Source organism: Suillus discolor, assembly GCF_016758755.1.
Source record: "Suillus discolor strain FC423 chromosome Unknown F5147scaffold_5, whole genome shotgun sequence".
Taxonomy (NCBI): Eukaryota; Fungi; Basidiomycota; class Agaricomycetes; order Boletales; family Suillaceae; genus Suillus; species Suillus discolor.
Window position 1 is genome coordinate 1,234,597 of NW_024541252.1, and position 13,480 is coordinate 1,248,076.

Below are 13,480 nucleotides of genomic sequence, written 5' to 3' on the forward strand. Positions count from 1 at the left end.
ATTCGTGCGAGCTCTATGGCTTTGTCCTCTAGATAGCGAAGGACAGCTTGTACTTCACCTTCTTCATTCATGCATTTTTCATGCCATCTGTGAGTGAGTAAGGCATGGAACTCCTTGGAGACCTTCACATAAGGCCCACGAGTACGCATCATTAGTCGATGTGGGTGATGAGTGTGAGGATTCATAATGAGAGCAAACAGAGATGCAATGGATTTTGCGAATACAAACATACATCATACTTATATAGTGCGAGGGCAACAACATTATCAGATGATTACGCACATGAAAAAAGACCAGCATCCTGCAGCATAGCCTCAGAAATTGCTTCAGCTTGTTCCACACTAAAACCAGCCTCCTCTGTTAGCTTCACAACCCACCATTTTGGTAGAGATGCCTTCTCGATATTAGCGCATATTGTATGTAATGTGTCAGGGAGCCCGAGCGTATTGATGACTTCCTCCATTTCAGGACCGAATGATCTTAAGACCTCATGCTGGACCCGCAACAGAGGGATTGTGCGCTGAAGTGAGGAGGAAGGTTTGACAGCTTGTGGAGATGGTGACTGCAGAGCTCTCTGTTTGCTGACTTTCACAGCTGACGGGACAGCAACACTCTTGTTCCTAATGGGAGTAATAGGGCTGGTATCAGGGTAACCATCATCTTCATCTTCAGACTCATAGACAACCACAGGACGTTTAGTAGCATTCCACTAAGTACAATACAATGTCAGCTTCCTGCTTCTATTACATATATATTGACCTACCAAATCAATCGCCTGAATGTTTGACGTGTTCGGATCTGCTGGTGCCGAAAAAATAGGAACAGCTTTTGTATTCCAGGTAAGGGGCAACCCCTGTGGAACAACTGATAGAAGGATGGTGTTGAGACCAATAAGCTGGGCAAGGCTGCCGGAAGGATGGCCTCAAACATGGAAATGGCATGATGAGTTGATGAGTGGTGCAGGGACGAGGGGGACACAGCTGTAATTCATTGTAGAGGAACATGATGGTGTCGTACTAGATCCACTGGACGCTGGCCAATTGTTGAGGGTATGACAAGTAGCAAAGCGATGTGCGAGAGGCATAGCAAAACACTTGATGAAAAGCTGAGATAGCTCTGCGACAATCTGATGTAATTCTTCATTCTCTGCAAGCACCCTTGGGTTAACATAGAAATCGGCTTTCAGCTACTCTGGGGTGATATCACTGCCTGGAACAGTAGCACCAGGGTGATGGAAAAACAATGTTGAGCCACCAGTAAGCCGATCAAGTGCAGTACACTAAAGCACAGTGTGTATGAGTGTAAATCAATACTTTGTTTGTCGACGTACCAGATCAAAGATGAGAGCCAGGATAGTCTTCATGTGATCAGTGCGCATCTGCCAAAGATTCATCCGCTGCTGTTGGTTGGTTTGCTGAGTGGGACCAGGCTGTGATGATCCTGTACAGTAGTGAGTTGAAGTAAGAGAGTGGAATCTGTAAGTAAGATTGATGTGATCACCATCATTGTGTAGTTGATGAACAAGTGAGGCCAGTACAGCAACTTTCCACCGTTCTTGAATGTCGTTGATGTTGGCTAAGAGTTCGGGGGGAGGAATTATGGCAAGGGTTTCTTTTAGCCCATCTACTGTTGGATCACGGCTGTAATGAGTCTGATTCCATACAGGCATGATGTAGGATACAAAGATGTAAGACAAAACTTTGCGCAAGTACTTAGACCATCCAAAAGTAGACAATTGTAAGTTACAACATATTTTGGTTGTGTTTTGGCATTCAATATTCAGATACAACCCCCAACCAATTTCACTTGCTCTCAATTCTCAAACAACTCTCAGATAGTCATGCTGGGTAGTGCCTTCAGCCAGTCGTGATATGCGTCATCGATGATTTCTGAAACCAACTGCTTCTTCTCGCTAATACGCTGTGTGATGAAACCCATGACCTTGGGACCAGCAACAGTGTCACTGATGCTAATACTGAATCCATTGTGGAATAGCCAGAAATTCATGACCATCTGGATGCCCACAAAGAGGTCATGAGTAGCCTCCTAGCCTCTAATTCACTATGGAGATACTCTCAGATAGTCATGCTGGGTAGCACCTTCAGCCAGTTGTGATATGCAGCATCCTCGATGATTTCTAAAACCAACTACTTCTGGAAGAGTACGATGACAGAACCCGAATGGGATATGACAACCTTCAATACTCTGCTGCCTGACACAAACAGACATTTGCGAGATGTTAATATATGAACCCTTGGAACCAGCTGTGACCATCTGCTTCACATTGTTGTTGTCCTTCAGGTTCTTCTGCATGTACTGACCGGAGTCATCACGAGCGTGATTGAGTTCACGCTCTACCTTGCTCTCGAACGACTCTCGGATAGTCATGCCAGGTAGCACCTTCAGCCGGTCATGATATGCGTCATCGATGATTTCCACAGTCAACTGCTTCTTCTTGCTAATACACTGTGTGATGAAATCCATGACCTTGGGACCAGCAACAGTGTCACTAATAAAGTTGAACACTGTTAAGATTGTATGAGTATGGCCAATAGATATCATTGAAAAGCTACAATATTTTAACTACATATCATCAGCAGCATGATGCTCGAGTCCATCAATATAACCCTCAACCTGTTGCATGCGTTCTCCATCATAAGACTCCTCATTGATAACGCCCTCAGTCAGTAGGAGTGCTACCATCAGCCAAAGCATCATGAGCCAAACTATTACCACCAGCTGCTCCAAGTCGTATACCTGGCCATCATGGTCCAGAATATCCATGAAGAGTCTGAATTTGATGAATGTGTCGCTGATGCCATGAGTTCACCAACTGAAGATGTTCCCATTGCCAACTCAGCTCAGAGGCAAGTGGCAGGTCTTCAGTGGAAAGGATAGTGATTGTGTTTGGATAGTAGATAGTGTCATCATGAATCTTCGTCATCAAACGACCAACTTCAACATTTAGCCTCTGCAGCTCTTCCTGGGCACGCATATGATCAAAGTATTGTGCTGATGCCTGCCGATAAAGAGGGTTTGCTCACTGTTTAGTCTGGATCTGCCCATTGCTATCATGTAGCAAGTCAAACTCGGCTAAAAAAGAAGACTCGATTATTTGGTCTCAATCGAGCAAAGGGCAAGGTGGCGTCATTTCAGCAGCATACTTATTGTAGTGTTGAAGGGCATTTTGGATAGCAGTTGCACGGCTTTTGAGGGCTTTGGAAATTTGAGTACGAAGTTTGTAACCTGAGTAAAAAACTTCACATTAGTATCATGTCATGATGTGAACTAGAACTTACCAAGACCATTCATCTGCAACTTCGTAAGCTTCCAATAGTCGCATGACAACCAATCTCTCAACATCATCGACAGCCTTGAAAAAGAGGCAGTGCGTAATATGTGACTGTGCCTGGATACACTCTGGGTGATTAGGACCCCAATGTTCATCAATCCCCATCTGGTGCTCAAAGTCCTCGACTACTTCCTGCTTCTGGTCATGCTTAGCAGCAGCATGTGTGTGTCGACGCCTGACATTGCCAATCTCCTTCGAGGAGTAATTTGGCCTAAGGTCAAGCCTGCCAAATTCCGTATGAGCCGCATCATAAGTGAGCCTGCCATAATGACCATTAATGTTCATCTTAAAGTTGCTTGAGAAAAACCTACAGCGCATCCTCATATTCAACCAACACCTTCACATAGTCAACTTCAACAGGTGCAGCATCTTTCTTGCTGCTCATTTTCTCCAATGATATCCTCTCATCATCCAAATCAGCCTCAAAAGGCGCATCAGGTCCCACTGGAGACTCAGCAAGGAATGTAGAAGTAGCAGCAATAGCTTCGAGTGCTTGAACATAGTTGTTGTAGATAAAATTAGCTAAATTTGTTGTCAGCATTGTAAATTAATTAAACTTAGGATGTACACAGGTTAGCATATTTGTCCATGTCAGCAAAGCGAAAGTGTTCATCAAGAGTTTGGTGGCGATGAAATTCAGTAGCGTTCCGAAGTTTCAGGTGCTAGAGCATTAGACTCTGAAAATACACGTTCACAAGTCTCGAAATCTTCTTTACCGGCGCCAACCTTGTACTTGGAATAGTGTTGGACCTGGCAAAGGTGATTGTGAGCATGACCATGAAAGGCGGGAACTACGCCATGAAGGTTGAGTTCTTTGATGTGATTTGCCAAGGAGCTGCGGAGCAAGATCTTCTCGAGCGCACATTTGATGTCATAGCCGTAAAGAATATTCTTCCCGAAAACTTCCATTAGTTTGTTGAGGCTTGCAATCGGGTATTTCATACTGTGCTGAGAGTTAGCATTCTGCCATAATCATTCTAGAAACGATACTAACAGTTCGCCACTCCGAAACCATGTCACATATGGTCAGAAGAAAGCCATGACGACAGACAGTGATGAATATTCCTGATTTCTTGAAGATTGCAAACATCTTCTTGCGTGATTCTGGTGCAGCATTATGCCATTGATCAACACATATGCCCACCAGTTCAGACGAATCACCTGATTCAGGTTCCTCAATCCAAGGATCATCAGAATCACGGATGGTTGCTGCTGTTGCGGCAGAGTGAGACCTCGACTGTTGGTTGTGCGCATTACTGACCTCATCAGCGAACATATTAACATAAGGCTCACTAAGCCAAATGGAGGATGTTCCTGATTGGGGGTCCAGGCGCTCCACTCCATGACGAACTGCTGGATCGACAAGTTTGGCTGAATTGTTGCTGTCACAGGCACAGATGATAGAGTATCATAAAGGTGGTTCCTGTTGAAGTGTGTACTGGCATGCTGGGCATGAATTGAGCATGCGCCAGTTGGGAGTATCACAACCAAGGTGCCTGTCAAGACGAGCAGTGATCTGTCAGTTGAAGCTCGAGATAAACATCAAAGGCAGCACAAAGTTGCTCAGCAAAATAACACCTATAGCATACCTTGAATATACATCAATTATGTGAGATTGCATTGAAGGCGACAGCACTTACATTATGCAGATGACACAATTTTTTGGCTTCAGCATGGATGCTGAGACGAGGGCACACACTGGTGTGTTTGTCGGTAGACAGCAAGGGTCCGAATTGTAATGGCGACACTGGGCTTCACCTGGCGATGAACCAATGCATCCATAACGAAGTAAGGTTACATTTGGAAAGATAGACTCATGCTTGAATCTGTGGATGGATCGGCCTAGAGCAGTGACCATTAGTAAAGCAATGTAAAAGTAGTGTCGTGTAATTACTCACTGAAGATGTCCACTACTTCAATTCCAAACACGTCACTGATCTGAATCATTAACCTCAGGAAATTCAATGTTGTCATGCTGGTATGCGAGTAGTGTGTCTGTAAGTACGTCATATTGATCACTCCATGCAGCAAGCTGTTGGGCAATATGCAGGCTGCGATTGCAAGTATCAACAGGTCTGGGAATAGAACTTAATGAAGAAAGTACACAAGCACACAGTAACATACTTGATATGCGCATGGGAGACCTGCTCAAGCTCTGAATAGAGAGTATGTTCCTCACCCCAATGGCTGACAGCAAAACCTTCTTCACCGGGTGGAGGGAACACTGCATCAATATTGATGACACCACTGTCCATAGAAGTGTCCGTATTGACATGTGAGGGTGCTTGAGATGTAGCAAGAGACTCGGAAGCTAGAAGTCGCTCTCGCTCGTGCAGAGGCAACTCTATGTGACGATCAGCTGAGTCAAATGAAAGAAATAATGTAACATACTTTTGAGTAGTTCTGCACAAAATGACTTTGCTTGGTCTTCACGCTGCCAAATGCTGCCTGCTTGCAGGGTCTTGGCCTTACTACCACCAACTTGCACGATGCACTGACGGGATATACCACCCAATGAATTCCACGAGGACCTGACCATGAGATGTGGTTGGAGGTGGCGGTGACGACTAGAAGGGAAGTACGGGCGCTGCCAGTTCACCAACCCAAACAAGTGCTAATACACAGAGTGATCAAAGGGATGATACTGATGATTAATGGGCTCCTGGCACTAAAGAATTACATTAGGAAGACAACTGACAGGAAGAACGAGGATAACATACAGGAAATAACAGAGTCTAAGTGTCACAGAGGGTGTTCAAATAACGACGCCGGATAGGATGGACCAGAGGGTAGACAGAGCACTGTGATGGGCTACAGGGTATGCAGTGAGAAATGCACAAAAATATGTAGAAGTGATGGCTACCAAAGGAGCTGTTGAGCTCGCTGTCATGGACAGTGAGGGCAGGTGAAACAGGAGCGCAGGAATGTTGATTAGCACCAACAAATGATAAACAAACATAGCGTGCAAGAATAGTAAATAGCCTGAGCGGTAAAGTCATGGTTTTTGGCTGGTATCAACCGCTGGTGCTCAGTGCGAACAAGATTTTAGCTTACTAAAGGGGACATATATGTCCCGTTTGGCCTCTTTACTAAGAAGGAAATATGGGAAGTATAGGCATATTCTTGGGCTTGAGAAGCATATCGAATGTTGGGCGGGATGAGGATGCTTGAGTCTTAGCATGTGCCCTGCTACCCTGTGGATGTCCAGAACCCAGTTCCTTGCGAGAATTGGCCGTCAATGATGCAGCATTCATTGCTGAGGAATCCGTCAATATGGATGGCTTGACAACTTGAATGTCATCGTCAAAATTTCCAAAGTCGTATGGCCCGTCAAAATTGTATGAAAGTATTCCCGCGGTCACCGCAGCAGGATCCGTCTTTCCGATGTCGTTCTCCGTCATGCTATGAAATTCCTTTGGCAATTCTGTTTCAACTTTCGCTATTGCTTCTGTCCCAACCTCCAAGTTGTCATCAATATTTAGTGTCACAAACGAGTCTGTAGCACCAATGGTCACAACTGGTAGAGTCAAAATTAACATTGTTTTATTGCCAGGGATGTTATTGGAATGCTACGGTGTACCTCAATGTTGCTTTTTCTTCGGTTCTTCCACAAGCCCCGGTGTTGTCTTGGGACTCAGACTCAGTTGCTGGCCAACAAACTCGATGTCAGAATCAGAATCGGACATTTTTCCAAACAAAGGTGAATTGCTGCAGGCATGGTTCTTGGGTTTGAAACTAAGCTTCACTTGTTGAGGTTTCAGGTTGCTTCCTGTTCAACATGTTTTTGTAAGCTAAAATTTTTCAGCGAGACAACACATACTGTTGTCCTTGGTTCTTGACTGTGTCAATGGTGCATTCTGTTTGTCTCCATTGCTAGTGTCAATTTCTGAATCATCTGCCATAGGGTCATCTACTTCATCTGATATTTTGCATACTGTGCCTGGAGATATGATTTGAAGTGAGTACATTCATGTCTGATGCTCGGGTTGTACTCTGACTTACCAAAATATATGAATTGATCTGCCCACTTCTGCCCAGCAGGGTGACATGTTTTTAAGACATCCCCCCCAGTGAGTACTTCTTGACTACTTTTCACCATGTTTTTGCCGCTTTTGACAATGAGAAACCATGGAAATCAGCCTGAGCTGGGCTCCCTGTCATTGTTGTTGTCATTGTCGTCTTTGATATTGTGGCCCATACCATCAATATGTGCAAACAGTCGTGGAAAAGATTCTGGAGGTAGGTATCAATGTCCTTCATGGTCATTTCTGGTTGAGGTTGTAGATTTTCACCATCGGGATCCTTGGACACAGCAAAACCAAGTTGTCGGAGCTCCTCGATCTTTGCATTGTGAGGTGTGACCTTCCGATTTAAACAGCCCTTCTTGTTCTATGTCAAGTTCAACATCAGCTACTTAGAATAAGTACTCTACAGTATAATTTTACTCGCCGTTCCAACAGTGACCATGATGATGGATCCAACACCCATTTTACGAAGATCAGATGCAGTGTTCCGAGTCTTAGAATGGTAAAGTTGCTAATTAGAACTTGTTGTCATTTCTCGAAGAAAGATTCTTACCTTTGCAATCTCTTTACCATTCCGAAGGCCATTCTTTGTGGTAATAGCACCTTTCTTACTTGATCCACCAGCTAGACTCAAGTTGTCTTGCTTCCAAAAGCCTCCGTTGGTCTCCCGTCAGGCAACCTCTTCCAGAGCAATAGCATTGGAGAACAGATGAGTATACTTTGACATCAGTGAACTAACATTTGATGATCCTCATTTACTCTGAGCATTGGGCAATGTCGTGTTGTCTGGATGGCTGGTATCAAAGTGACCACAATTGATGCATAGTGCAGGCTCATCCTCTTTTTGGTCTTTACGAAGCTTTGGTCGCAGACATGGACACTGAGAACCATCTGCAGTCCTCCCTCGACAAGTTTGGCCAGCATTGTCGGGATCAGACATTGTGCTGGTGGGTAGGGAGGAAGACAAGCAAACCCACAGTTTGTGAGATATTATCATATTGATCGAGCCACATTTTCATCCAACTTACATACTAGTATTATGCAGTCTATGGGACAGGTACAATTGAATTGACCCATTAAATCTCTAGCAATAAGTATTGTAGTACGGAAAGTGCTTGGGACCACAGCAAGGCCCATGGCATCCATATTTCTGGTGGAAGATGAACTACTAATGATCTCATCTTCCGAAATCCAACTGTAATGTCCTCGTGAGTATCATATGTTGACAAGTTCCATTGCAAAGCTGGAAAATATGGACTGTCTGGCATTATATCAGCCTCTCGAATATCTGTAAGGGCTTGATGAAAAATTGTCTCTGCTTCGAAAGAGGGAAAGGGATTCACATGCTTAGGAACTAAAATGGGCTCGCCATTCAAATTTTCCTCGAGGTCAGCCACAATCATATCTTGTAAATCATGCATCTCATCTGCATCTTCCTGGTCCTCACTTGATAGAGACGGTCCACCAGTGCCATGATAGTGGGCAAGCAAATCAGGGTGGATATCCTCTAAAGGATCATCAAGGTAGACACCATTTTCAATTTCGGAGAGGAATCTCAAGTCCTATAAGAAGAATTCAATCCAAATGTCAAATTATAATTAAGAATGATAAGCATACTGCAGGAGATTAGTTCTTTGTTGAAACCCCGGAAATGGGGTAATGGTTCCATTCATCAATAAAAGCTGAACAGTCGATCTTGATGAGATCGAGGAAAAGGCTATGCAAAAGCCATAAATGGTGAGGGTTCTTGCGGTCGAGTCCATGGGGACGCTCGAGACAAATAAAAAATCCTTTCTATCGATGAGCAAATTGCTGGCCAACCTCTACCCACAGCCATTTAATACGGGTGTTATGTGTCGAGCTACATCATAGTATGCAGGTTATTAATAAAACACAAAATTTCTGCTAGCGACGACTGAGAACTTACGATCCCCACAGGAAGGATCCTTGATTTGGGCCACAATGCATTACCATCCAGACAGAGACCTCCACATTCTCGCCACCTCGATCACCCCTCACTCTCAGTGGTACTCCATGCTTTGCAATCGCCCGAAGAAAAATTTCAAGCACAGTCATCGCACAGTTGTTTGTACCTGCCTGAAGGGCAACAATCTACATGAAAAGTAAGTCTAAATCAAACACTGCTGATTTGGAACTTACTGTTCGACAATATCCATCAACAATCCCATGAATAACAATCCCCCATAGAATCAGTTTGTGATGTCCATGCAAGTGCCATAGGTGATTGGACCTCGGCACAAAATATTTCCACCGTTCAATAAGTTTTCGACGTCGCAAGACTTGACCAACAACATCAACTCTCCAAAGTGAGCTTTGAACACGGCTTCGCTGGATGCAAACACCATGAGCCCTCAAAAACCCAATCAAATAACGATGCCCCGAGTCTGGTTTCTGGGTCTTGAATACTTTGACAAGAACATTTAAATTGTGATTTGATATTGTCGAAAAATGTCGATATACATTGTGCTGTTTCAGGTAGCGGCAGAGTGTGTTTCGATGAATGCCTAGTAAGGCTGCAATTTTTGTCAATGTAATTCTACAGTACGGAGACAGTGCATCAGTGAGCCATTCGCCATCAATGACTTTGTGGGGATAGCCTCATCCTCAAGTAATCTTGGTGGCAAAAATTGGATTGACTTTGGAATATCTTGTCTCATTGCTGAATTCAAGTTGATTGATGCATGAATACTAGTTATCCTTGACTGTCACATAGATATCAAATTATTACTTACCTGCTTGTTGCTGAAGCTACTGCTTGTCTCAGCTCCACAACAGTTGCAGCAAGAGCTCTCGCACATTCATCTGCCCATTCAGGATGCTGGAGCTTTGTGTCTAATGCCTTGAGTAAGGGAATTGAGTCACTGAATATCTTCTCTATCAGTGTATGTAGTTGCAGAGGGTCATGGTCTTCTTGTCGAAGAGATCTGCTTGCATGATCATAGGTGGTATACACTAATTCATGTGCTTTTCGAACATTGTGAGACCAGTGTCCAGAAGACTCGTTGCAAGGAGGCAATGCTGGAAATTGAATGGGGCAGCATTCCATGACAAGAATTGGCAAAAGATTTAATGATCGAGAAGTGAATATGCAGGTCAGACGCACCATAAACTTCCATTGAAACTAGTTGTGTTTTATTCACACATTTACACAACTTACAGAACACAACATACTGTACTCTTCCAACTTGAAGTTAAATGTGGACACCATGCTCAGCATAGAACAGACTTGAACTCAGAGGTTGGCACTGAAATTGAACTTCGGCTGACTCTGACAAATTCATTGTAGTAATTTCAACAATCTGATTCACTTTGCTACTCCCCATGCCCAACGCTCGGCTGCTCATTATTATGACAGTGAATTTATTGTCATTCAGGTGAGTTACTAGTAGACTTGCATTTTGAAACAGAACCAGTTAAATGACTCTATTGCTCTATAGGTTCAGAACCAGCTCTACCGCCTACCAATTGACCTTCTCAAATGATGTTCCCCGATATTTGCGAACATGTTTTCCTTACCCCGCACTGGCATTTGCAGTGACGAGGGTCTCACGGATAACACACCCATTGTGCTTCACGGGCATTCCAGTGTGGATTTCAATTGTCTTCTTGATCACCTTTTTGGAAAGTGTGTTGGATATTTTATTCAATTCTAGTATCACTACTGATTTCTGCTACTAGGCTCCAGGATACAGATAGCGACAGCAACGGCGACACAGAACAAGTCAACAACACACCACCAGAATCTGTGTCCACTCTTGTGTCACTTCTGACTATTAGTGCCATCTTTGATGTTAGCATTGGGAAGTCATATTCCGTCAATCAACTGGAGACACCCTGTTCTGGACTTGCCAATGAAGCTCCAGCTTTGTCACCAGTTCAAAATCCTTCCATGGCTGACTCTCGCATTCAGAGAGCTCGTTTCACTCCCCATTGAAAGCCTCGGACCAGCAGGCTTAGAAAAAATTCCTGCCTACATCTTACATGCACTAATTCAAGTTAAACATCAGATTTCTACACACCGGCTCACCCTGGCAGCTGTTGTTCCCCCTGCTATGGCCGGGATGCTTTGCCATACACCAATGTCATGTGCCGACGGTTGGGAAACAGGTTGGAAAGCTGGCCCTGCTGAGATGTTGCGACACCCTGATATCTTCTATTCCAGCTGGGATATTCTTGCACACCTCAATTCGGTCGAGATTCCACAGGTTTGCAGTGATTGCCAGGAATCTTCCGTCGCAAACATGAAGGAAACAGGGTGTCTCTTGATGGAAGATGGATTTGTAGAGGACAAGCTCGAGGGACTGAGGGCCTGGTTGATGTCTCACTAAATTAATTTGTTTCCCATTAAGCTAGGACTACAATACTGCGTAATTAGTACTTATAATATGATAAGGAGCAACTTGCGATTGTCGAAAACAATGGTCAAGTCTCTGCGCACGATTTTTTTGTGTGCATGCACGCGATTCTGCTGTGCATGCACATGATTTAATTAAGTTGCGTTTGGACCGCCATACTGGATCAGTTCAAATATTATACACACACAAAACTCTCACACACACAAAGGTCTTGTATTGCAGAAAATTCAGTAATCTTTAAGTCTACTATGTCATTCTAGCTAGCTAAGGTGTCTTGAATCATTAGGCCGCTGCAGCCCTGGCAAATACCTCACTAGACTTGCCAACCAAGCCATCAGATGATGAGGATACCTTACAAAATTTCTTCATGGCTAGTAGGGATCTGCATGGGTAAACCCTGGGGTGTCAGAGACCTTACCCTCACCTGCACCCCCATGAAGGGTACAGGTTTTGAGGGTATGGCAAAGCTCATACACTTACCCATACCTGTGCAGGGTTTACCCACAGGTAATACATATATATATATATGAAGTTAGCAATTGTAAAAATGAGACACTCACCTCCTGCAAACAGCGGGCAGCGACTTGAATCAGTGTGGCTTGAGCTTGGTTGAGAATCAACAGACTTGTGAACTGCAAATGGTGGCCGACAACTTGAATCAGCATGGCTGTTGCTTGAATGAGGATCAACAGACTTGCCAACTGCAAATGGTGAGCAAAGACTTGAATCAGCATGGCTGTTGCTCGAACAAAGATTGACACACTCACGAACTGTGGATGGTGGGCAAGTTGGGCAACAGCTTGGATGAGCATGGCTGTTGCTCAAATGATGATCAACAGACTCACCAACTGCGAACAGTGGCTGACGACATGGATCAGCATGGCTCGAGCTCCAACGAGGATCAATGCACTTGCTCACTGCAAATGGCGGGCAATGACTTGGATCAGCATAACTTGAGCTTGAAGGAGGACCCTTACACTCACTTTGTCTGTGGAACTTGAAGGTAGGTGTTGTGTTGAAGAAGATAGAGAGGCATAGCATGCTATAGTAGGCAGGTGTAAGCATTAGCAATAGGCAGTTGAGGAGTACAAGTGTAAGTACAACTATAGTTCTTGATTAGGTAATGTACCAGTGATCAAACTAAGCCTCTAACATAGTTGAATCAACTGAAATACATGGCTTCAAAACTAACTTCTCTGCTGCTCAGGTACTGCACAATGAGTATGATGCAGGTCAGAACAGAGTACACCCTCGTGATGTAGTCTTAAAGCAGCCAAGCTCTTAATATTGTTGAGTAAAGTGCTAGTCTTATTTGTCATCCTTCCTAATCATTAAGAAATACATGAATTCTCCTGACAGAAAAGATATCCTGTGTCATAAAGAGAATGACGAAACTACACTAGACGACTGATAACTGTGTACCAGCTAGTGTAATTTAAGGATTGGCTCAAGGTAGGCCTCAGAAGATTTAATATGTCGTGACAAATGATGACAAATGAATAGAGGGAATAAACTAATATTCACTCAGATGTTCACACAAATATAGGGTGAGAAACTTAGGAAAATACTCAAATCCTCCTTCCTTCTCCGAAGGGAATCTATCTGGGAAAGGAAATCTCCTTAAAAAGGGGAAATCTATCTGGGAAGGGGAATCTCTTCAAGAAGGGGATTCTATTATTCAGAGGGGAAACAAAGTCCCTTATATACTACTCTAAATGTGGCTGTGT

General features: G+C 43.9%; 6 protein-coding genes across 6 annotated transcripts; 1 reads left to right on the plus strand and 5 right to left on the minus strand.

Moving 5' to 3' along the window:
* Nucleotides 1-274: 274 nt before the first annotated feature.
* Nucleotides 275-1,669, minus strand: F5147DRAFT_768751 (uncharacterized protein; the record flags this gene model as incomplete). The annotated part of the gene is made up of 6 exons (XM_041440998.1): nt 275-709; nt 764-921; nt 1,018-1,146; nt 1,225-1,279; nt 1,331-1,440; nt 1,501-1,669. 6 exons carry the CDS (start codon nt 1,667-1,669, stop codon nt 275-277), a joined length of 1,056 nt encoding a protein of 351 aa, XP_041298265.1.
* Nucleotides 1,670-2,154: 485 nt separating this feature from the next.
* Nucleotides 2,155-2,514, minus strand: F5147DRAFT_812040 (uncharacterized protein; the record flags this gene model as incomplete). The annotated part of the gene is made up of 1 exon (XM_041443465.1): nt 2,155-2,514. A coding segment is annotated over one exon (360 nt), but the record flags the coding sequence as incomplete, so codon positions are not given.
* Nucleotides 2,515-3,909: 1,395 nt separating this feature from the next.
* F5147DRAFT_743073 (uncharacterized protein) lies at nt 3,910-4,442 on the minus strand (the record flags this gene model as incomplete). The annotated part of the gene is made up of 3 exons (XM_041439579.1): nt 3,910-4,014; nt 4,040-4,300; nt 4,365-4,442. 3 exons carry the CDS (start codon nt 4,440-4,442, stop codon nt 3,910-3,912), a joined length of 444 nt encoding a protein of 147 aa, XP_041298267.1.
* A 4,011-nt stretch (nt 4,443-8,453) lies between these two features.
* On the minus strand, nt 8,454-8,888 carry F5147DRAFT_567609 (uncharacterized protein; the record flags this gene model as incomplete). Its single annotated transcript, XM_041430867.1, has 1 exon — nt 8,454-8,888. A coding segment is annotated over one exon (435 nt), but the record flags the coding sequence as incomplete, so codon positions are not given.
* Nucleotides 8,889-9,489: 601 nt separating this feature from the next.
* Nucleotides 9,490-9,732, minus strand: F5147DRAFT_567104 (uncharacterized protein; the record flags this gene model as incomplete). The annotated part of the gene is made up of 1 exon (XM_041430834.1): nt 9,490-9,732. A coding segment is annotated over one exon (243 nt), but the record flags the coding sequence as incomplete, so codon positions are not given.
* A 1,169-nt stretch (nt 9,733-10,901) lies between these two features.
* F5147DRAFT_648908 (uncharacterized protein) lies at nt 10,902-11,726 on the plus strand (the record flags this gene model as incomplete). Its single annotated transcript, XM_041433306.1, has 3 exons — nt 10,902-11,023; nt 11,077-11,188; nt 11,262-11,726. The coding sequence occupies 3 exons, from the start codon at nt 10,902-10,904 to the stop codon at nt 11,724-11,726; spliced, it is 699 nt and encodes a 232-aa protein (XP_041298270.1).
* Between the last annotated feature and the right edge of the window lie 1,754 nt (nt 11,727-13,480).